General features: G+C 35.1%; 1 protein-coding gene and 1 long non-coding RNA gene across 4 annotated transcripts; both read right to left on the reverse strand.

Annotated features, from left to right (window-relative positions):
• Positions 1–11,971: 11,971 nt before the first annotated feature.
• Positions 11,972–12,868, reverse strand: LOC136202359 (uncharacterized). Its single transcript, XM_065992926.1, has 2 exons — positions 12,593–12,868; positions 11,972–12,517 (listed from the first exon to the last, which is right to left on the reverse strand). Exons 1-2 carry the CDS (start codon positions 12,866–12,868, stop codon positions 12,065–12,067), a joined length of 729 nt encoding a protein of 242 aa, XP_065848998.1. The 3' UTR covers positions 11,972–12,064.
• Positions 12,869–14,614: 1,746 nt separating this feature from the next.
• On the reverse strand, positions 14,615–17,086 carry LOC136203455 (uncharacterized). 3 transcript variants are annotated; one of them, XR_010674846.1, is made up of 5 exons: positions 16,906–17,086; positions 16,637–16,808; positions 16,158–16,335; positions 15,869–15,938; positions 14,615–14,929 (listed from the first exon to the last, which is right to left on the reverse strand). It is a non-coding gene; the product is annotated as an uncharacterized lncRNA (long non-coding RNA). The 3 variants fall into 3 exon arrangements; XR_010674845.1 differs by adding an exon at positions 15,731–15,770 and having other exon boundaries at positions 16,637–17,086; XR_010674844.1 differs by having other exon boundaries at positions 16,637–17,086.
• Between the last annotated feature and the right edge of the window lie 6,320 nt (positions 17,087–23,406).

The following is a 23,406-nucleotide window of genomic DNA, read 5'->3' on the forward strand; positions in this document are numbered from 1 at the left end:
AATTAACTTATTACGAATGATGAAATGCTTATTTTCTTTACCTCCATAAAGTAAGTATTGACTATTAGCTCCTTCACATGCTCAAGCTGGTTCAAAATGTCTTCAATCATTCTTTTATATATCTTCATACCAAAGTCGAAAATAATAGTAGCACAAAGTGAAGATGGCAAATTTAGTAATTTAACTGTTTTAACATTCAAACCAACCCGAATGGATAAATCCTCAAGCCATGGACAAGAAATTTCTAAATCAAGCTCATTGTGAACATCTCCTAAAACCAATATTTTCAAGGATTTGGAAGAAATAACCAGTTGTTGAATCCCACGACAGTAGTTTAATTTAAATGATTCAAGTAACAAATTGCTAGATATAACATTTTCAATTGCTTGAGCAAATAACTCTGTATCATTCATACTCACACCCCTGAGAGATAATTTTTCAAGGTTCCCACATGAAATTTCAAGAACAGAAATGCTAGCCAGGGAATAAGATTTTATAACCAATATTTTCAAGGATTTGAAGGCAATAACAATCTTTTCAAAAGCAAGTCAATTAATTCTAAGGATTTGAGTAAGGGAGAGCCAGATAGAACATGTCCCATGGCATGATGAGTCAAGTTACAACGTCCTATATTCAATGCTGTGAGACGTGGCCAATTTACCTTTCCACTAGGCATAAACCAACAATTTTCTGTGCTTAATTTAACAAATGAAGCATTGTCGAAAAGGATTTCTGGCAATATATAACCATAGTCCAAAAGGAAATAAGGCTGATAATTTACCCTTCTATCCGTTGAACTGTTGAACTGATACGTAAATCCTCCACATGTTTTCCAATTGGAAAACAGATTTTCGAAGCAAATTGTGGATCCTCCTTATCATCAACATAACCATATTGAATGTGGAATTTCTCTATCTTTAAGCAGTCGTGCAAATCTAAGGTCTTGTCTATGAATTCAAGGTAGTTATCATAAGACGTACATTTTGAATCGATGAAGATGAGAACCGGAACTTGAGTCCACTGAGTCTTCCACCTTTTTGACAAAACACTAGTCCTGATAGCTTCTTCAGTTGAAGGTAAAAAGGAGAGAATATCGTGAATGATGGGATCTGGCAAATCACTAATTCGGTCTTCTTTCTCTTCCAACTTCTTGACCCTTTTCGTTTCCATTTCTTCTTTCCAAGACTCCTGTGAAAGATTACTAATAATATGATGGAATTGGTCTATATCTCAAATGTAAGGAATGGGAAACAAGAATGGTGATAATTATATGCGAGTTAAAATAGTCATAGAACGATTGATTTAATCTATACATCAAAATTCAATGCCTAAAGACACCTCCCTTCATGAATAGTCCTTTCTGTTCGTGAACAGTGGTGTTCATTCCTGAACAGTCTTATGGGTTCGTGAAAGAACGTGTTCATTAATGAACAGATATGTCCATTCGAGTTCTATTTAAAGAAAATGGAAATGTCAAATTTCATAAGATTTTGACCTAAGATGAAAAAGGAAGTTTGTTAAGGAAAACCAGCAAAAGAGTGATGGAGGTTGCAATTTTAAATAGTTTTGTTAGGAACTTCATGGTGTCTGATTAGTCCTTTAAATTTGCTTAAAGTGTAAAAATTGCATCCGTAAATCTATAAAAACGCCATAAATATGTAAAAAATAGAAAGTTAATTTATTTTAAAGATTTAAAATCACAAATTAGGTTTTATTTTCAAGTTTTGATTTTTTTTTACGGGATTAGACTAATTAAATGTTATTTATATTTTTATAATGACTTTGTAGTTTAAATAGTTTGAAATTAAATGTTTTTTTATGAATTAATTACTTATTAGTTATTGTAAATGGTATTTATGCTTTTCTAATGACTTTGTAGTTTAAATAGTTTGAAGTAGTAAATGTTTTTTTATGAATTAATGACTTATTATAAGGATCTGTTCTTTATCACTTAATTTTAGTAACAATCAGTTCAATTCAGTTCAGTTCAGTTCAGCATTCAGTTTCAACAGTTTCAGCATTCAGTAATTTACCATTATTTATTATAGTTTTTATTTAATTTCATAGGCTTTTATCGAGCCAAGATTTTATCAACCCGAGCTTTTATTTGATATTCAATTTATTTTTATCTTTAATAATATATTTATTTATTATTGATATTATTAAATTTATTAGAACCATTCGGTAGCATTCAGTTAAGTTAAGTAGCATTCAGTTAAATTCAGTTCAGTTCAGTTCAGTTCAGTATTCAGTAGCATTCAGTTCAGTTCAATTCAGTTCAGTTCAGTTCAATTCGCAGTTCAGTTTTTTTCAGCGATAAAGAACAGAGCCTAAGTGTTATTTATGGTCTTATAATGACTTACGAGTGTAATTTGTGATTATATATATCCCCGCCAAACCCGTGTCTAATCTTTTTCAAAAATGTTGGTTGTCATACCCATATACATACACGTACCCGTATCAGTGCTTCATAGATTTGTTGCTAATTTGTAGCTTTGTCAACAGACTTAAATTTGATTTGAGTCCATATGTAGTTTCTATTTTACTGTTATCACGAACTCAAATTTGATTTCAGAGCTATTGTATTTTGATGTTATGTATATTAATTTATTAGTCCCCTTACTTTTTACCTAACACACTATTTAGTCCCCCTATTTTGAAAAACACATTATAAAGTCCCTAAATTTTGCTAATATTAACCCTTTGGTCCTTTTGTCTAGTTTTTTTAGACTTGTAATCGTTATATTTTAGCATAAACATATAGATATAAAATAACAGAGTAACATGGTCAACTTGTATTGTACTGTGGTTGTCCTAAAAGCTAAGATATGTTCAGTTAAAAATCTAAAAAATAGATAAAAGGACCACAAGGTTAATATTGGCAAAATAGGGACCTTAAAATATGTTTTTCAAAATAGGGGACTAAACAGTGTGTTAGGTAAAAATTAGGGGACTAATAAATTATTTACCCTAATATCAACTCATGAATTTTAGAAACTTTTATAACTAAAACCCTAACATTTTCAAATAAGAACAATTTAAGCTTTACATATCATTTCTTCCTGAACTTGTCCAAAAAAACTTATAACAAAACATGAGAAATATTTGAATTTTTTGTTCAGTTCACACATAATTAATTAAAGATTCATTTATTTGGCTTTCATGGCTTGAGTGTTAGCCATGCAAGCCAACTAAGATTAATGGAACAAATTATATCTATAATTCAAAGCTATTATGGAAATTATGAACAAATTAACGTATATAATTAATTAAAGATTCATTTATTATTATAAATATGGCCGCCAAAATAATATTTATGGACATGTGCAAATAATCATAGTAATTATAGTAAATTATATTTATGTTCTCTAAACATTGGTTTTACTTTCATTATGCTCTTTAACTTTAAAATCGATTTAATTGGTTAATCTTTTTCATTATGCTCTTTAACTTTAAAATCGATTTAATTGGTTTATCTTTTTCATTATGCTCTTTAACTTTAAAATCGATTTAATTGGTTTATCGTTTTAATCGCTAATGTAATAAACTTTTATTTTTATTCGTTGTTACCCCTAATCTAATAACTTTATCATTCCTCACTTTTATTTCAAATCTAATAATTTACTTTCCTAATTCATTTTAATCTCCAACATAATAATATTATTTTTATTCACTTTGATCATTAATTAATAAGTTAGCTTTCCTTTTTATTCATTTTAATTTTTAATTTAATACTTTTAATTTTATTCATTTTAGTCCCCAATTTGAAACTTTCATTTTATTCATTTTCGTCCATATTTTTGAACTTTATATTTTATTCACTTTAGTCCTTAATGTGATGTTTTCCTCTTTCTTTCAATTTCCTTTCCAAATAAACTTTTCAATTTTATAATCCTTTGTCCAAATTTAAACTAGTTCTTTTTTATACACTTATATTCGAATGTGATATTAATAATATTACAAATTACTATTATTGATTTAATTGATTTATTTTTTTTCATAGCAATGATTTGGAATAAACGAAACAATTCAAGATAACTTTCATCTCATGGTCGTTTGGGTACCAATAGTTATAAGAAAAAAAAACTTTATTTTCTATTCGTTTTAATCTCTAATGTAATAAACTTTATTTTTATTCGTTGGAACCCCTAATCTAATAACTTTATCCTTCTTCACTTTTAATCCAAATCTAATAATTTACTTTTCTAATTCATTTTAATCTCTAACATAATAATATTATTTTTATTCACTTTGATCCTTAATTAATAAGTTAGGTTTCCTTTTTATTCATTTTAACTTTTAATTTAATATTTTTAATTTTATTCATTTTAATCCCTAATTTGGAACTTTCATTTTAGTCCCTATTTTTTCACTTTATATTTTTTTTTATTTTAGTCCTTAATGTGATGTTTTCCTCTTTCTTTCAATTTCTTATCCAAATAAACTTGCAATTTATTCAATATAGTTCTTTGTCCAAATTTAAACTAGTTCTTTTTTATACACTTATATTCGAATGTGATATTAATAATATTACAAATTAATATTATTGATTTAATTGATTTTTTTTTCATAGCAATGATTTGGAATAAACGAAACAATTCAAGATAACTTTCATCTCATGGTCGTTTGGGTACCAATAGTTATAAGAAAAAAACTTTATTTTCTATTCGTTTCAATCTCTAATGCCACCAGCAGTAGGTTCAGCAGTTTGATGAATATCCTTGATTAATGACTGCACCAAGTTGATGAGTTGTCTACCAGACTCGGTGGCATGCAGATAGCTGAGTGATCCTTCATCATGTTGCCTAGTTTCCTCAGTATGACCAGTTGGTGGAGGAGTCAGAGTGATGATATGGTCAGTGACTGGAAGGGTGTTTTCGAGCTGCACTTGGTTTTCTGGAAGAGATGATTGATCGGCAGTAGTGATGGTCGGTGAAGTAGTAATCCTAATGTTGTCAGTGCTGACAGGGGCAGGAATGTTCTGAGTCAGCACACTGCTTGGAGCAACAGCATTAACGAGAACTTGATCGGTTTGACTTGTAGAGTTGGCGGAAGCACTCAAGTCGGCTTGTTCCTTTTGTGAAGAAACAGAGGCTTGCTTTTCAAGAGAAGATTGTTGAGAAAAAGGGGTTTGCTTACTGAAAAACTTTAACTTAAGTGAGGAAGGATCTTTGGTTGGCTTTTGAACAGGGAGGTCAATGACAGTTTTCTGACTTGCCTTTACTAATCTTCTTCTGCGAGGAGGAGTAGGATCAGCTTGGATAGATTCTCTTGAGTGAGAAGGAGAAGTCTCTTCTTGATCAGCATTGGGCTGGTTAGTTTGTTCTTGTACTTCATCTGCAGCCAACTCAGTATTAGTTGGGTCAGTAGCTTCCTCTTCACTCGCTGTCTCCTCAGCGTCATCCTGATCGCTTTCTTCTTCTTCTTCTTCTTCTTCTTCTGCTTCCTCATCATCCTGATTTTCGTTATCTAATTCTTCTTCCACCTGAGTGATGAAGTGATCATCCAATTCCACATCATCTTCTTGATGCTCAGCTTCAGTTCCTTGACATTGTGTGAAGTGAGAATCACCAGGAACAATGATGTCAGTGGGGATAGCATCAATTGGGGTCAGCTCTGAAGACTTATTCTTCTTCAGAGGTTGCTCAGCAGCATCCACTCTTTCTTCTGTATCAGGCTCATCTTGCCTGCTTCTCTTCTCGGCTGACTTAGGTCTCTCCTGACCTTTTTGAGAAGTTGACTTTAGCTTCTTGGCCTGAGGCTCAACATTCTTTGAAGGAGTCCCAACAGCTTTCCTTTTGCGGGCAGCTGGAGCCTTTGTTCTTTTGCCCTTCTTTGGGACAGTCTCCTCAGCAGGCTGATCACCACCTTTGGCTTTCTTAACCGGTTGGTTATACTTCAGGGCACACAGCGCAGCAGCTGTTATCTCAGAGCCTTGGGCCTGAGTTTCCTCGAATAGGTCAATCTGATGGTCTATGAGGATTCTGGTTATGAGTGAGCCTAGCCTTAAAGTTCCAGTGCTCCTTTGGAAGCCGGCAATTAAGAAAACTGGCATATTGATGGGCTTGAAGGTCAACATATGCCATATGAAGCATTGCTCGAAATTTGTCGCTGAGCTGGTGCAATTAATCTTGGGGTAGATGTAATTGGTCAGCAGGTAGTGTGCCATCTTTTGGTGCTGGCCCATTGATGAACTTGAGATTTCTCCAGAATGGCCAGGGGGTTTGCAGAAGGTGGCTTCGTACCCAGTTCCTTCATGATCACCAGTTCTCCTCAGCTTTGTTCCCTCATTCTTCAATTTTAGCAACTTGGCAAGGTAGGTAGGGTTGATAAAGATTGTTTTCTCCTTTACCACGGTTACTAGGTAGTCCTGGTTATCGTCAGCAACCCGTAGATTATGGTAGAATTCCCTTACTAGGTCAGAGTAAGTTGGATCTCTGATAGAGAACAGCTCCATCCATCCATTCTTCGATATCCATTCACAGAATGGTTGCTCGGTTGTTACGAAAGCCTCAGAGAACCATCTTGAGAAGTCTATCTTCCACTCTCTAGCGTCTTCGAAGACTTTAGTGTAGGTTCTGACTTTGGTCGGCTTTCCTTTAGAGGAGGTAGCTTGGCCAGCTTTGCCTTTGCTCGGTGTAGTGGCCTTAGTCGTTTCAGGCAGAGTAGTATGCTTAGAAGGTTCATCAGAACTAGTCTTAGGGTGACCGACACCGGAGATGTTCACTGAAATCTTAGTCATAGTTTCAGAGAAGGGTTTGGAAGTCTTGAGAGTTTTTTTTTAAGAGAGAGAATGCTTATGCCTGAGAATTCGGTAAGTGTAAAGTGATAAAAATGGGGATTTGCCCATTATTTATAGCGGTGAAAAGTGGATCTTATCGAATCCATGTGTCAGTTTTGCCTTGGGATTGTCAACCGATAATGATCCTGGCTTTTATGACACATTCAGCGCATACGTCATCCTAGGTGGCTATTCACGTGCTCTAGCATTAAATGCAATGGATCTTATACTCAGCGTTTAGAATACTAAGCGTTTTATATTCTGAGTGGTCAGTTTTATACAAACGGATGATTTCTCAGTTTGAGATAACTACTCGGTGCCAATGTTTGCTCAGTATGTGATATTCATTCATTTAGCATTAATCACTCAGCATACGTCTATTCAATCAACAAATAATAGATCATTCATCATGTTAATTCACTCAGCATGAATCTATATTAAGAGCTGGAATTTACTGAAGAGGATTAAACATACCAATGGCTTCTCTCAGTATGCTGAACTATTCACGAGCCAGTGGCTTTGTGAAGATATCCGCAAGCTGCTCATCCGTTGGGACATAGGTCAGCTTTATCTCACCCTTGAGTACATGGTCTCTAATGAAGTGATGTCTTATGCTGACATGCTTCATCCTGCTGTGTTGAATTGGGTTCTTTGATAGATCAATTGCACTCTTGTTGTCGCATTTGACCTCAATTGTCTTTGTTTGAACACCATAGTCTTCAAGCTGTTGTTTAATCCATAGGACTTGAGCAACACAGTGTCCAGCAGTAATGTACTCAGCTTCAGTGGTAGATAAGGCTACTGACACCTGCTTCTTGCTGAACCAGGATACAAGACAGCTTCCTAAGAAGTGACATCCTCTAGAGGTGCTTTTTCGTTCAAGCTTGTCTCGTCCATAGTCATCGTCAGTGTATCCAACGAGTGTGAAACAACGAGTGTTGGGATACCATAAACCTGCGTTCACTGAGCTTTGCAAATATCTAAGGATTCTTTTTACAGCTATGTAATGAGATTCCTTAGGGTTAGATTGATATCTAGCACAGTAGCATACTGAGAACTGAATGTCCGGTCTACTTGCTGTTAAGTAAAGTAGAGAGCCTATCATACCTCGATACAATTTGCTGTCTACCGACTTACCATTCTCGTCAGCGCAGAGGACAGTGTCAGTGCCCATAGGAGTAGATATTGGCTTGCAATTTTCAAGATCATATTTCTTCAATATCTCCTTGGCATATTTGGCTTGACTGATGAAGATGCCATTTTTCACTTGCTTGATTTGAAGTCCAAGGAAGAAGTTGAGTTCTCCCATCATTGACATTTCAAACTCAGTCTGCATTTGCTTGCTAAATTCCTTGCACATTGACTCATTAGTAGCACCGAAAATAATATCATCCACATATATTTGAGCCAGCAGGGTATCTTTACCTTTTCTCTTAATGAATAAGGTTGTATCAGCTTTGCCTCTGACATAGTTTCTAGTCAGCAGGAAACTGGTCAGCCTCTCATACCAAGCACGTGGTGCTTGCTTGAGGCCGTACAGAGCCTTTTTGAGTTTATAAACGTGGTTTGGGAATTTAGGATCCTCAAACCCTGGAGGTTGATTAACATAAACTTCCTCGTTTTTAACTCCATTAAGAAATGCACTCTTAACATCCATTTGAAACAGTTTAAAGTTCATATAACTTGCATAAGCGCACAAAATTATAATAGCCTATAGCCTTGCCACTGGGGCAAAGGTCTCACCGTAGTCAATACCTTCTTGCTGACTGTAGCCCTGAGCTACAAGCCTTGCTTTGTTCCTGACTACATTTCCTTGCTCATCCAGCTTGTTGCGGAAGACCCATCTTGTTCCAATGGTCTTCTGACTCCTTGGGTGTGGCACTAACTCCCATACATCGTTTCTTCTGAATTGGTCAAGTTCCTCTTGCATTGCGCTCATCCAGAATTCATCTTCCTCAGCATCAGCGAAGTTCTTAGGTTCCTAAACTAAGACGAAGGCTACGTTGCTGAGGTATCTCCTGAGTTGGTTTCTTGTCATCAGGGTATTCTCAGCGGCATCAAGAATAGCACTCTCTGAGTTTCCTCTTGGTATCCTTATCTCCTTTGGTAGATTGATGTCTTGTGCTGTCTGTGTTTCAACGATCTCTGCAGGTGTAGACTGGTCAGCGAAAACAATTTGAGGTTCACTTTTACCTTTGGTCAGCCCTTGAGGGAATGACTCAGCGGCTGTATCTTGATCAGCGGGTACTAAGTGTGGATCATCCTCGGTCAGCGGCAGATATCTTCCTGCAGGGTTAGTTTCATCGGACTCAACATGTACTGACTCTTCTAAAACTTGAGTTCGTTTATTGAAAACTCTGTATGCTTTGCTGTTTGTTGAGTAGCCTAAAAAGATAGCTTCATCAGCTTTTGAGTCAAACTTAGCTAGGCTAGCTTTGGTGTTTAAAATAAAACATTTATAGCCAAAGGCACGAAAGTATCCAATGTTGGGCTTTCGTCCTTTCCAAAGTTCGTAGGGGGTTTTCTTTAGTATAAGTCTAACAAGAGCCCTATTAAGAATATAGCATGTTGTGTTAACAGCTTCTCCCCAAAAGTACTTTGGAAGCCTATGCTCACTCAGCATTGTCCTGGCTATTTCAACCAAGGTTCTGTTCTTCCTTTCAACAACCCCATTTTGTTGAGGCGTCCTAGGAGCAGAAAAATTATGGTCAATGCCGATGGCTTCACAGAATTCAACAAACTGTTGGTTTTTGAATTCTCCACCATTATCACTTCGGATGTGAGCCAATTTTAGGTCTTTATCATTTTCAAGTTTTCTAACCAAATTTGAAAATGTCTCAAAGGTCTCATCCTTGCTACTCAGCAAGATGACCCAAGTGTACCGAGAGAAGTCATCTACAATGACCAAAGAAAATCTTCTTCCACCCAGACTCAGTGGCTGCACTGGACCGAAGAGAACCAAGTGTAGTAACTCTAACGGACGCTTAGTTGAGACAATATTTTTACTATGAAAAGATTATTTGGTTTGTTTTCCAGCTTGGCAAGCGTGGCATAGTTGATCTTTTTCAAATTTAAGTTCTGGCAGTCCCTCAACCAATTTATTTCTTGCTAATTTGGCCAGGAGGTCCATGCTTACATGACCAAGTCTCTTGTGACATGAGTTCATCATATTTGTAGGTGGTTAAGTCTTGAGCCAATGAGTTCATCATATTTGTAGGTGCTTACCCCTCGAAATTCTTCATTGAGATCTCATGGGTCAGCAGTGAGCCAATGAGTTCATCATATTTGTAGGTGGTTAAGTCTTGAGCTTCCTCAACAGCAGTCTTCTTTGCTTGCCAGTTTTTAGGAAGACTCCTAAGAATCTTCTTAACTTGTTCTTCCTCAGTGAAGATCTTCCCAAGTCTCTTGAGCTCGTTGATGATGTTTGTAAACCTTGCATTCATGTCAGAGATTCCCTCATCATCATTCATCTCGAACAGCTCGTAAAGTCTCATATGCTGGTTCACCTTGGACTCCTTTACTTTGTTGGTTCCTTCGTAGGTGACCTCCAGCTTCTTCCAGATCTCTTGCGCTGACTCACAACCTGATATCTTATTATATTCTGCAGCATCAAGCGCACAATGAAGCATGCTTATAGCCGAAGCGTGATTTTGTAGCTTCTTGAAATCATCCTCTGTCCATTTGGCCTCAGCTTTGACAACTGTTTGGCCAGCCACAACCTCAACAGGAACAAATGGGCCTTGGACTATTGAAAGCCATGCACTCATATTTGTTGCCTGAATAAAGTTTTTCATCCTATTCTTCCAGAAGGTGTAGTTAGACCCGAAGAATAGGGGAGGCCGAGTAATGGACAACCCCTCAGGTAAGATCTGAGTTGTCTGGTTTCCTGGGAGAAACCGAGTGCTGTTTTCAGCCATAGTGGGGATCAGCTCAAGGTAGTTAAACCTTTCTCAGTGAGCTTTTAAGCTCTGATACCACTTGTTGGTCCCTTATAACGTAACAAGTTAGTTCCAAGAGGGGGGGGGGGTAGGAACTATTTAAAATTTTATTACGTTAAGGCTGACTTCTTTTTCTTTGAAAAAGGATAACACAGCGCGCTGAGTAAATTAAGACACTAGCTTAGTCAACTGGTGACTAAGTCAACTTCTTTCTTTGAGTCAGGAGATAGCACTTGAGTCTATTCCTGAACTCAGATACTCAATGTATACAACTCAGCGTGACCTCTTTACTTGGTCAGTTTTGTTTAAGCAAGCAATATATATATTAAGGAGTTTAAGGTTAGAAAGATGTTACTCAGCAGATTTATCCAGGTTTGGCCTCTGAGCCTATGTCCTGTCCCCGGAACACGTTCCGAGCTTTCGAATTCTCTACTGAGCTCTTTAACGGTAGAGCATCAAACCTTTTACAACTTAGAAGCTGAGTATAACAAGAGTACCTTCCTCTATACCTCTACTCACTCCTAATCTCTCGCTGAGTACTATAACCGAGTACTCAGCCTCTTCTTTCTAATATTTAGAAATGATAAAGGTTTGTCCTAAACAACAATTGCTAAGACACCTTAGATGATTGAATAATCACTCTAGACTTTTACACGAAAGATATAGAATTTGGTGTAAGTATTTGCTTTGCTTTTTCTCGCAGAACTTTGAGTAGAATTTTGGTCAGCGTAATGGCTTGATAAAGTTCTATGTTGAAATGAAGCAACTGAAGGGCTCTATTTATAGAGACGTCTGAGGCATCAGTCATTTCGAATTTCGAAATAACCGTTGGAGGGAAACGACTTCCTGTCGTTGTCACTCAGTCTTGCTCAGAGCTCTCGGCCAATCAGATTTGAGTAGCTTCTGTCCTCGGTCAGCTTTTAGTCAGTTCGGAAGAATGTCTCTCCATTTATGGTAAGGTCAACAAGACAGCGTCCTGTGTCTTCTGAACTTTACCCAAAGTGGAAACACTTTGTCTGGAAGTTGTTCTTGCTCAGCTGCTGTTTTGTACTCTTTGTCGATTCAACTCAACAGCTTCATTCCGAAGTTGTTCAACGAAGGTCTTCTAGATCCTTCTCTCGCTGAGCTGCGTTTTGTTCATAACGACAGCGTTTTGCACACGCGGGCCGAGTGGTCTTAATCTGTTTGACTTGGGCTTTGACTTTCGTATTGGGCTTTAAGTCATTTAGTCTTTATGTCTTATAAACAATTTAACTCAACATTGAACAAACACATTAGTGTAATAAATCAAAGCATTTAAACTTAGTGTGTTTAGAATATATTTAAATTTACTTAAATAATTTTGTCAAATCAAAATCATGTGGAAAGGTGTTTCAACAAAGATGATCGCCCTAGCATCCACTAAGGAAGCATAGTGAACTGCCTCATTCTCGGAAGGCACCTCCACTTGGGGGTCGTCGAGGCCAGCATTTGGAAAGTCTCGCGAAAGAGCCGCCAGGATGCGCTCACCGTAATAGTAGGCACGGAGTCCACAAGCTTCCTCCAGGCGTTCCCAATCATTCTCCAGCCTCTCTTGCTCCGCCTTCAGCTCCTCAGACAACCGGGCAGCTTCCGTAGTCTTCTCTTCTAGCTTCTTCTCTAGGTTAGCAAGTTTCTCCTTTAAACCATCCGCCAAAGCACTTGCTGCCTGGGCATTGGATCTGGCGAGAGAGGCCTCATCCTCTAGCTCCTTGAGGCGAGCTTCATTCACTGCATTCATGGAAAGGTCCGCCTCCACAGCGTTGCAGTGATCAATAGTCTGAGATAGATAAAAGAAAGAGTAAGTTAGAAAAGAAAATCACAAAAATGTGTCAAATTCAGAAATAGCACTTACCGCTAGAGCCCGACGCTTGATCATCTTAAGATGAGATAAGGTCTTGTATTTGGCCCTTGTCTCCAGAACAACAGGGAGTTTGCCAATGGCTTCTTCAATGTCGTGCATTATGTGCTCCGAAGCCAGGACCAATCCCGGACCATAAGTGGATAGCCAATAGCCCCCAAGAATATCAGGCTTCGAGGACTGAAAGTTGGAAGTATATAGAAAGAAAAGGCGTACCTGAGAAAAGGAAGAAGATAATAGGGAGACTTTGGGAGTCTTAGCCGGAACCATCTGCTGATCCGGCTCACCAGCTTGTGAAGCCTACACATCAGGACTGGCCACCCGGGCCTTTTTCGAAGAAGGAGGGGATTGAGCTCCAGAGGTTGCAGGACGCTTCCTGTCCTTCTTGCTGAGCGCAGCGTTCGCCTTCTCCTGGGCAATCAAAGCTGCTTGAAGCTTATGCCTCTCTGCAATAGCATCCTTGGCGTTAATCCTCCCCCTGCAAGAAGGGGCGAAGAACAAAAACAAGTCAATAAGGTGAATCAAAAAGGAAGATACCTTCAAAAGCGTAGAAATTATTGTAGCGAATCTCTCCGTCCCGCATTGTTGCCAAGGGTTCGCCAGATTTCATAATAGTCAAAGCCTGGTCATACGTCCAAAAATCATGCTTGAGGGACCGAAGGATCCGCAGGGTACTCTTCTCCTCCTTGGTAAGGTAAAACTTTTGATTCGCCCTTTCTTTTGGATTATAGTTCCATGCGGCAGGAAATCCAAGAGGTACGACCTCCACTATCTTCACAAAGAAAAATCTTTACTCCCAACGGTGGACGTTTGACATCTTGCTATGAAAAAGGGAGTACCCTTTTAATTTGGAAAAAGTAAGGTGACTTTCCACCCCGCGCTTGGATATGGTGTGAAGAGTTCGGAAAAGGCGAGGGCTCAGAATTAAGCCTAAATTCGCCACCAAGTAAGTATCTAAAATTAAATCTAACCAACCATTTGGATGTAGTTGACAAATAGGGATGAGGAAAAATTCGAGAATGTCCCCAATCATTTTCGGGACTGGATAACTAAAGCCCCTCTCGATATGGCTTTGGTAAACTGCGAAATAACCCCCAAGAGGGGATGCAGGTCTTTGATAGGGCGTGGGAACCATACAAGAAGCTGCTTGGAGCCAAGGATATAGGGACTGAAGGGTTATCAAAAGGGAAAAGCTAAATCTGTAAGAAGTCACTTCCATTTTAGGAGCCTTTGCCCCTTTCTTTTTAGGAGCAGAAGAACTCGCTTCCTCTCCAAAAGTGGGATTCTGGGTTTTCATGGATGCGGTAGGAATACGAAACGAAGAGGGAGCTAGGGAATAGTTCTAATTCAAACTTGAAGTTCTCTCGAAAGAGGAGGTAGAGGAGGAAAGAAGCATTAAAGCAAACAGAAATTCAAAAGAAGAATGGAGAAACTATAGTAAAAGGATGAACTTACATGAAAGATCAGAGAGGAGAGGAAAAGCTTCTGAGGATGGCTGAAGAAAACCGTAGAAAGTAATGGTAAGTGTCGAGGACAGCCACTTGTAAGAACGTCATTGGCTTAGATAAAGGCGCCTGTCAGGAACAATAAATGCTTATAGCATGCGAGGAAGCTTAGAAGTCCTAAAGAACTTAAAGGACCATTTAGGGGGGGCTTCTGATAACATCCGCCATAAAATGTGAAGGACTAAGTGGGAGATATTCCCTAGCAAAAAGGGCTTAAGGAGAGAAAAGACCCGTCTTCAAGATATATATGGAGAACAAATAAGGATACGACGTCGTCTTAAGCATTCCTTCCGGTGATCCGCCACATAGCACATAACAGGAATACGATGTCGTGCCAGGGCTACTTACAAGGATCCGCCCAAGAGGGGGTCAAAGGGGATTCGCCTCATACGACAATACCCTTCTAGAAGAAACAGAGGATTAGACGGCGTAACTCGTTATCATTTAACGAGCATTGATGATAGCTGAACATAATTGATACAGTTTCTTTAGACCATAAGCTTATAACAAATTTATCAAACAAATAATGATCAAATTCTATAAAAAAAATTAAACGTACAAAAGATGGACCTATATAAGAATACCACAATGGAAAATGAAGTTTTTCTTATATTAAAGCACCTAAACTTATTCTGCCTTTCTTCTATGGGTTGTATGAAGACTAATTATAAAGGGAAAGTCAAGTAGAAGACCGAAACATTGTCAAATGCCATTGGATGTTGTTGCAAAAGACATAGGAAATGACACATACTTCTCTTGCATGCTTTATAAGCTCTGTTTGCTTTTTTGGTTCATATTCTAATTTCCCACAATAAAAGCAGCGAAACTGAGAAAAGAACATATAAAGATTAGAAAAAATAATAATAAAAAGTTAGGGTAAAGAGGTGAAGGTATAGTGAAATGAAAGAATGAGTGAAAGATAAACCAAAGAGGTTATGTAGATTTCATTTGGTAATAAATAGGCATGTTCTTTTATTCCACATCTGAATTCCATTAGTAATAACCTAAAATGCAGCAAACCATTGAGTTAAGTTGATTTTTTTACCAAATATTAAATAAATGCACATCTGCCACTCAGGAAAATCTATAGGGAATGAACATTTACTAAACGGCAAACGTGGTAGGATATTTGCATGACCTCTAGGTAAACAATAGAGAGTTAGCTGTCTTTTCATACATTATTTTCTTTCACATTCTTTCTTTGCTAATTCTGTTGCCCTTATTAGCGAGTCTTCTATATTAATAGAGAGTTAACGGTCTTTCCTATATTATTTTCATTAAAATTTAGCAGCAAAGAAAAAGTAATCAATCAACAACTCTAATTTAACAGCAAAGAAAAAATATATATCCATTTTCAAACTCTCTATTTCCATTCATTTAACAACTCTAATGGAAAAATAAATGAAATTGACATATTATAGCGAGAATATATTAGACTGGAAAATGGAGCCTCAAAACAAAAGAATGTACATAGATCATAAAGAATTTAATTGAAAACTGCTCATCAACACTAAACTCGTTATGAATTTATTGTTGTTCTTCCCACATGTTCTCGTAGAAGAGTATATGAAAAGACTATAAACCAAAAAAACAATAAAAAGGAATAGGAATACAATGAGAAACACACCTCCATGTAAACACAATGTGTACCTCAATCAACAATGAAGCTAACAAAAAGAAAAAATTGGAAATAAAACCAAATCTTTTATTAAGAATCTAGAAAAAGTATTTAAAATGAAATGAAATAGAGATCGAGTCTTAGTACCTTCATTTAATAAATCCCAATAAAGATAAAGGTTGTGGAAGATTAGAGAGAACAGCTTTATATCACATTCCTGCATTTATGGCAAACGATGTAGAGGTAAGTGTAACATATGGTAAATAATGTAAACATAGTTTAAGTTCAAGGAAATTGGAACCCCTATAAGAAAATTTCTGCAATCGAGAAAATTTAAACATTAGGCACATAAAAAGTTACTTGTAACTTGTTAATTGTCGATAGTTGCAAGTGTAGATATAAGAGGGAAAAACAACCGGTGAAGAAACAACATTACCTCATTAATGTAAGTTTGGATAGAAATGACGCCTCAGCAGCCATGGTGTCAAAAAGAACCTCTTGTAATTACAGGAACTGCTCAGAAATGCCTTTATTTTGGAGCAAACTTACCATTGAAGCAAACTTACCATTAAGAAATTACAACTCCATAAAGGTAATGTTTACAAACCTTGAACCTGTAAATTAGATCAGATATTGAAAGGTTGAGCCATTTGCCAAGAGATACAACGGAAAAATGAAAAGTGAAATAGAGAGCAACTTTTGAAGAGATTATAGATAGAATACATATCTGAAATTCATATGAATGAGTATAACTCCAATTATATGCATTGAAATCAAGTAGAATATCGAGTATTTTAAGTAATCAAACAATTAAGAAAAATACAAAGGCCAACAATCCCAAGTACATAAATGTAAAAGGAAATTTAATTGAAAGGGAAACTCGAACCAAAAATTAAAAGAAAAAGGAAAGTTTACCCTTATTGGATAAGATCAAGGTTATGAAACCTATGAATGTAAATAGCAACTTCATGGAGAGTTCCAGAGAGAGGCAAAACAGCGGTGGAGAAGCTGTGGTGGTGGTGGTTAGAAGACTTAGTAAGAGTCTTGGATGGCCAGCTTCTCTGGTTGGCCCAATTCTTCCATGGACCTGAGGAATTCTAATCATTTTCTTCGAATTTTGCACAGATTCAAGTAAATTTTAAAAGAGATTTGAATTTCGCAATTGAACATTTAAAATCAATTACATGCAAGTGCGTTTTACAATCCAGAGGGAATTTGTCTTTAGCGTTGATTCTCAGGGCTTTGGAGTCTCTAGAGATTACAACTCCAAAAACAGATATGGAATCAGTGAGAGAATCTAGAAATGAAAATCACAAACCGATTGATTCTCAGGGCTTTGGAGTCTCTAGAGATTGGACCCAGAAATGAAAATCACAAACCGATTATTAACTATTAATTTAAAACAATTAAATAAAAAATGAATTGTTGTGAAGTCCTAATTGATGAAGGACTATTTTCGTAATTTGTATTATTGAGGGATTGGTTTTTGTAATTTATAATTAAAAAATAAATAAATAAATAAAAAGTCAAATATATTAAATGTGTAGGCACAGAATCTGTGTCAACCCATTCAATGTTGAGCATTAATTCTGCCAACATTATTGTTGGCAGATGAAGCTTCTCATGTATAAATATATTGGTGGGTTGCCATTTGCATAGAATGAGAAAAAGGAAAAATGTGAGAAGTTGAGAGTATGGAGAGATTAGGGAGCAAGACAAAATGAATTAAGAAAGTTTTGTGAGAATTAAGTCTCCGGTTATGAGATCTTAATTTGGAGAGGGTAGACTAATTATTTTGGGGAGAGATAAAAATAGTAAAGATAATTATTTTGTGTATTTTTGGAAAACACCGGAGTGCTACTATTTTTGTTTTAAAACAATTAAATAAAAAAGGAATTGTTGTGAAGTCCTAATTCATGAAGAACTATTTTTATAATTTTTATTATTGAGGGATTGGTTTTTGTAATTTATAATTAAAAAAAAAAATAAATAAATAAAAAGTCAAATATATTGAATGGGTAGGCACAGAATCGGTGTCAACTCATTCAATGTTGAACATTAAATCTGCCAACATTATTGTTGGCAGACGAAGCTTCTCATGTATAAATATATTGGTGGGTTGCCATTTGCATAGAATGGGAAAAAGGAAAAATGTGAGAAGTTGAGAGTATGGAGACACTAGGGAGTAAGACAAAATGAATTAAGAAAGTTTTGTGAGAATTAAGTCTTCGGTTAGGAGATCTTAATTTGGAGAGGGTAGACTAATTATTTTGGGGAGAGATAAAAATAAAACACGCGAGTGCTACTATTTTTGTTTTATCTCATTGCAACTCTAGAAAGTTTCTAGAGAGCACCTCTTGTAAACCTCATAAATTCAATAAAATTATTTTATCGCTTCCGCTAAATTATCGCAATCCAGAAAAATTCTCAACAAAAAGAACGCTAAATGAGAGAAACTGAAGCTTTAAAAAAATGAACGTGAAACGTGAAATGAGAGAAGGTGAAGCTTTAGAAAAATGACACGTCAACAATGAAGGTATTAAAATACGACACATCAGTAATATTTTTTTACAGATTTAGACAATTTTGATATATTACGGAATTACCCTTTTTATTTTAACTCTACATCATCAATAATTTTTAAATACATTATTATATTTAAATATGTAACGATCGTAAAAAAAAAATGCATTATTATAATTATATATGTAAATATGTTAAATTAGGACTCTTAAGGCCGAGTAAAATAGTAACATAAAAAGAATAATAAATACTTTTATAGTTAAAGATAATAATTAAGAATAGTAGTATATATCAGGCGAAATTAATAAAGGAATAGATATTGAGGTTAAAAAAAAGGGAGGATGACATACAAATAAAGCCCTAGTTTTTCAAATGGGGAGGCAGCCGACTTTTCCAGGAAAAAGAAAATGCCGATGCCAATGAACTCTTTCTTTTTGTCGATGCGAGGATCAAGTGAAAGATTAGATCGCAGAGTTTACTGATTCGTTAGATTTAAATTTGGATATTGAGGTAAGTGGTTAATTATGTGGTTAATTATATTTATTTGTATGTTCTTTGCACTTGATCGTTAAATTAGTATTGATGTGGTTCATTGATTGATGTATTAAGTTTGTGAATATGAACTGATTGATGATGTCTGTGCCCTTTTTTATTTTCAGTGATAATATTGATGATAGTTGAAACTATGTGACTGTTGTGATTTGTTTAATAAATGTGGTCAGCGTGATATATATTAATGCGATATTAAATGTTATGAAATAATTATTATTGAGGAAAGCGAATGTTGGATGTGTTTGGTAAAGAAAGAAATTGAGAATGAGTAATAGCTTGTCTTAACGAAGTTATATTCAATGGTTCATTCGTGTACGTATTGATGATATATATGGTTGAGTTGAGATATGAATTGCTAGGCACTTGTCCACGAGGCTAGTGTCGGAGTATCTCGGGATGCAGGAGATACTCTGTGAGTGCTTCTATATTGACATGACTTTGACTCAAATAGGTAACTTCATTTTGCCCCAAACGTAAAAGCATAATCAAGCATAAAAAAATGCAAAAACTTTTCTATTTATTATTTTGCTTGCAAAAATAAGAGGAAAAATCAAGTTTTCAATAAGAAAAACTTATTCTAACTATACGTGCCAAATGCAAAATCATGTGCAAAAAAAAAAAAAAGCAATTATTGGAGTATCAACATAAATCACAAATTGAAATACAATATAAACATCACAAATTGAAATACAACGTTCAAGTTAGAACTGATCACCTTGAAGAACAGACAAGGCACATATTACCCTTTTTTCCAATAACATATTGTTTAGTCCCTCTATTTTGAAAAACACATTTTAAGGTCTCTATCTTTTGCCAATATTAATCTTGTGGTCATTTTAGATTCTTAACCGAACATATTTTAGTTTTTAGGACAACCACAGTACAATACAAGTTGACCATGTTACTCTGTTATTTTATATATATCTATTTATGCTAAAATATAACGATTACAAGTCTAAAAAAACTAGACGAAAGAACCAAAGGGTTAATATTGGTAAAAACTAGGGACCTTATAATGTGTTTTTCAAAATAGAGGGACTAAATAGTGTGTTAGGTAAAAACTAGGGGACAAATAAATTATTTAACTTTGAAAAAAACAGTAAGCTCTACATTAGAAATAGTCATTAAACTATAATCATCATCCCATTTTGAATAATCCCTTTAAACAATGAGCAAAACTACAAAAACTTTTCTGTTTACTTACAATATAACACCTCAATAACTGCATTTTGAGAACATTTTGGCAAGCCTGACAATATTTCAGATACTTGTAACGGGAAAGTAACATATGCTCATGTGTACAATCTGTCCTCGGAAAGCGAGTGATCTTAATAGTCTTCAGGTGCGATTCCAAACAATTGAAAACCGTTGTATTTGAAATCCAATAATTGTTCTCAATGTTATCATGGGCCTAACAAGGGAAATTGTTATTAGGCCAAAGAAATTAACAAAACATGAAAAATAAACACAGGAGAAAACTGATCATGTCAAGTAATTAACTTAGACCTCCATAAAGTAAGTATCGACTATTAGCTCCTTCACATGCTCAAGCTGGTTCAAAATGTTGAAGAAATAACCAGTTGTTGAATCCCACGACAGTAGTTTAATTTAAATGATTCAAGTAACAAATTGCTAGATATAACATTTTCAATTGCTTGAGCAAATAACTCTGTAACAATCTTTTCAAAAGCACAGTCCATTAATTCTAAGGATTTGAGTAAAGGAGAGCCGGATAGAATATTTCCCATGGCATGATGAGTCAAGTTACAACGTCCTATATTCAATGTTGTGAGACGCGGCCAATTTACCTTTCCACTAGGCATAAACCAACAATTTTCAGTGCTTAATTTAACCAATGAAGCATTGTCGAAAAGGATTTCTGGCAATATATAACCATAGTCCAAAAGGAAATAAGGCTGACAATTTACCCTGCTATCCGTTGAACTGGTTGAACTGATACGTAAATCTTCCACATGTTTTCCAATTGCAAAACAGATTTTCGAAGCAAATTGTGGATCCTCCTTATCATCAACATAACCATATTGAATGTGGAATTTCTCTATCTTTAAGCAGTCACATGATTTGGTAAACGAAACAATTCAAGATTCTATTTGTTTTAATCGCTAATGTAATAAACTTTTATTTTTATTCGTTGTTACCCCTAATCTAATAACTTTATCCTTCTTACTTAATTTATAAGTTAGCTTTCCTTTTTATTCATTTTAACTTTTAATTTAATACTTTTAATTTTATTCATTTTAGTCCCTAATTTAGAACTTTCATTTTAGTCCATATTTTCGAAATTTATATTTTATTCACTTTAGTTCTTAATGTGATGTTTTCCTCTTTCTTTCAATTTCGTTTCCAAATAAACTTTTCAATTTATTCGATATATCCTTTTGTCCAAATTTAAACTAGTTCTTTTTTATACACTTATATTCGAACGAAACAATTCAAGATAACTTTCATATTATGATCGTTTGGGTGCCAATAGTTATAAAAAAATCCTTATTTTCTATTCGTTTTAATCTGTAATGTAATAGATTTTATTTTTATTCATTGGAACCCCAATCTAATAACTTTATCCTTCTTAAAAAAAACGGTATTGGTTTTTTAAAAAAACGGGTGACAATATTGCTTTCTTAGGGCCGGGTTATTAAAAACCGACCCCAAAGATAATAATAATATCGGCATCAGTTTTTATTAATAAATAAATATAATTTAATAAAAAAATAAAAATATTCTTTGATAGTTAAGTACAGGAACAACAAGATGTATTAAGCCTATATTTTTATAGTTTATTTCCTATATATTTTCGAAGATATCATATCAAACATTTCAAACATTAATTACGTTTAAAATATTTATTTTATTACTAACGGAAATACAAATAACATGTCAAAATGTATAAACTTGTCACATATAAATTAACTAGTTTGTACCCGTGTGATGCACGGTGTGTATAATTATCTTGTACAATCAGGATCAACAATACAGGATGCACTGCTAGCTTAAGACTGGAAAAGAATGCAGAAAAACAAATTGGACATATTCTGGAAATTTCACCTACTGTCACTCAAAATTAAAAGAAATGATCGTCTCCCAGGATACAATATAGATTAGTCAAGCGAACTCAAATCTTATATAGACTCGTTATCACCGGAGTATGAAAACAAGAACATTATGAATAGGGAAAGAGTTTTTTCAACCCATTCTATAGAACTATGTTGTTTCAACAAAGGCTTCATAGAGCAGCCGTGCACTTTCCTAGTGCTTCTATATTGACTCAAATTCCATGGAGAATCAGAAAAACTGATTATTGTAGTTCATTAATCAGGTTACTTCATTTTACCCCAAACGTAAAAGCATAATCAAGCACAAAAAATTGCAAAAACTTTTCTATTTATTATAAGAAAAACTTATTCTAACTATACGTGTCAACTGCAAAATCATGTGCAAAAAAAAAAGCAATTATTGGAGTATCAACGTAAATCACAAATTGAAATACAATATAAACATCACAAATTGAAATACAATGTTCAAGTTAGAACTGATCACCTTGAAGAACAGACAAGGCACATATTACCCTTTTTTTCAATAACATATTGTTTAGTCCCTCTATTTTGAAAAACACATTTTAAAGTCTCTATCTTTTGTCAATATTAATCTTGTGGTCATTTTAGATTCTTAACCGAACATATTTTAGTTTTTAGGACAACCACATTACAATACAAGTTGACCATGTTACTCTGTTATTTTATATATATCTATTTATACTAAAATATAACGATTACAAGTCTAAAAAAACTAGACGAAAGGACCAAAGGGTTAATATTGGTAAAAACTAGGGACCTTATAATGTGTTTTTCAAAATAGAGGGACTAAATAGTGTGTTAGGCAAAAACTAGGGGACAAATAAATTATTTAACCTTGAAAAAAACAATAAGCTCTACATTAGAAATAGTCATTAAACCATAATCATCATCCCATTTTGAATAATCCCTTTAAACATTGAGCAAAACTACCAAAACTTTTCTGTTTACTTACAATATAACACCTCAATAACTGCATTTTGAGAACATTTTGGCAAGCCTGACAATATTTCAGATACTTGTAAAGGAAAAGTTGTTTCATTTTCTTTCAAAACGACCACCATCTTTTCCAGCACTCTTGAATTGTTGAGCAGAAATTGAGCAAAGTTTAACATATGCTCATGTGTACAATCTGTCCTCGGAAAGCCAGTGATCTTAATAGTCTTCAGGTGCGATTCCAAACAATTGAAAACCGTTGTATTTGAAATCCAATAATTGTTCTCAATGTTATCATGGGCCTAACAAGGGAAATTGTTATTAGGCCAAAGAAATTAACAAAACATGAAAAATAAACAGAGGTAGTTAGTGTTAAAAAACTTTTTAATGCATAAAATATTAAACTAAATTTGTTATTTAGAATGTTTCCAGAAATTACCATGGTACGGTAGTTAGTCCGCATATTGATAACTAATTTCTCAAGCAGAGGTGAAATACCAAGTAGCAGTGCAATTCCAGAATGGTGCTTTTCTAAATGAGCAGATTCCAGAGTCAAACATTTAATATTTAACACAGGAGAAA

This window comes from Euphorbia lathyris, chromosome 8, assembly GCF_963576675.1.
Source record: "Euphorbia lathyris chromosome 8, ddEupLath1.1, whole genome shotgun sequence".
NCBI classification, from domain to species: Eukaryota; Viridiplantae; Streptophyta; class Magnoliopsida; order Malpighiales; family Euphorbiaceae; genus Euphorbia; species Euphorbia lathyris.

Coding starts and splice junctions, on each gene's coding strand:
- LOC136202359 (XM_065992926.1), bottom strand. CDS start 12,868: ATGGTTCCGGCTAAGACTCCCAAAGTCTCCCTATTATCTTCTTCCTTT. Junction 12,518..12,592: donor TCAAGCGTCGGGCTCTAGCG/GTAAGTGCTATT, acceptor TATCTATCTCAG/ACTATTGATCACTGCAACGC.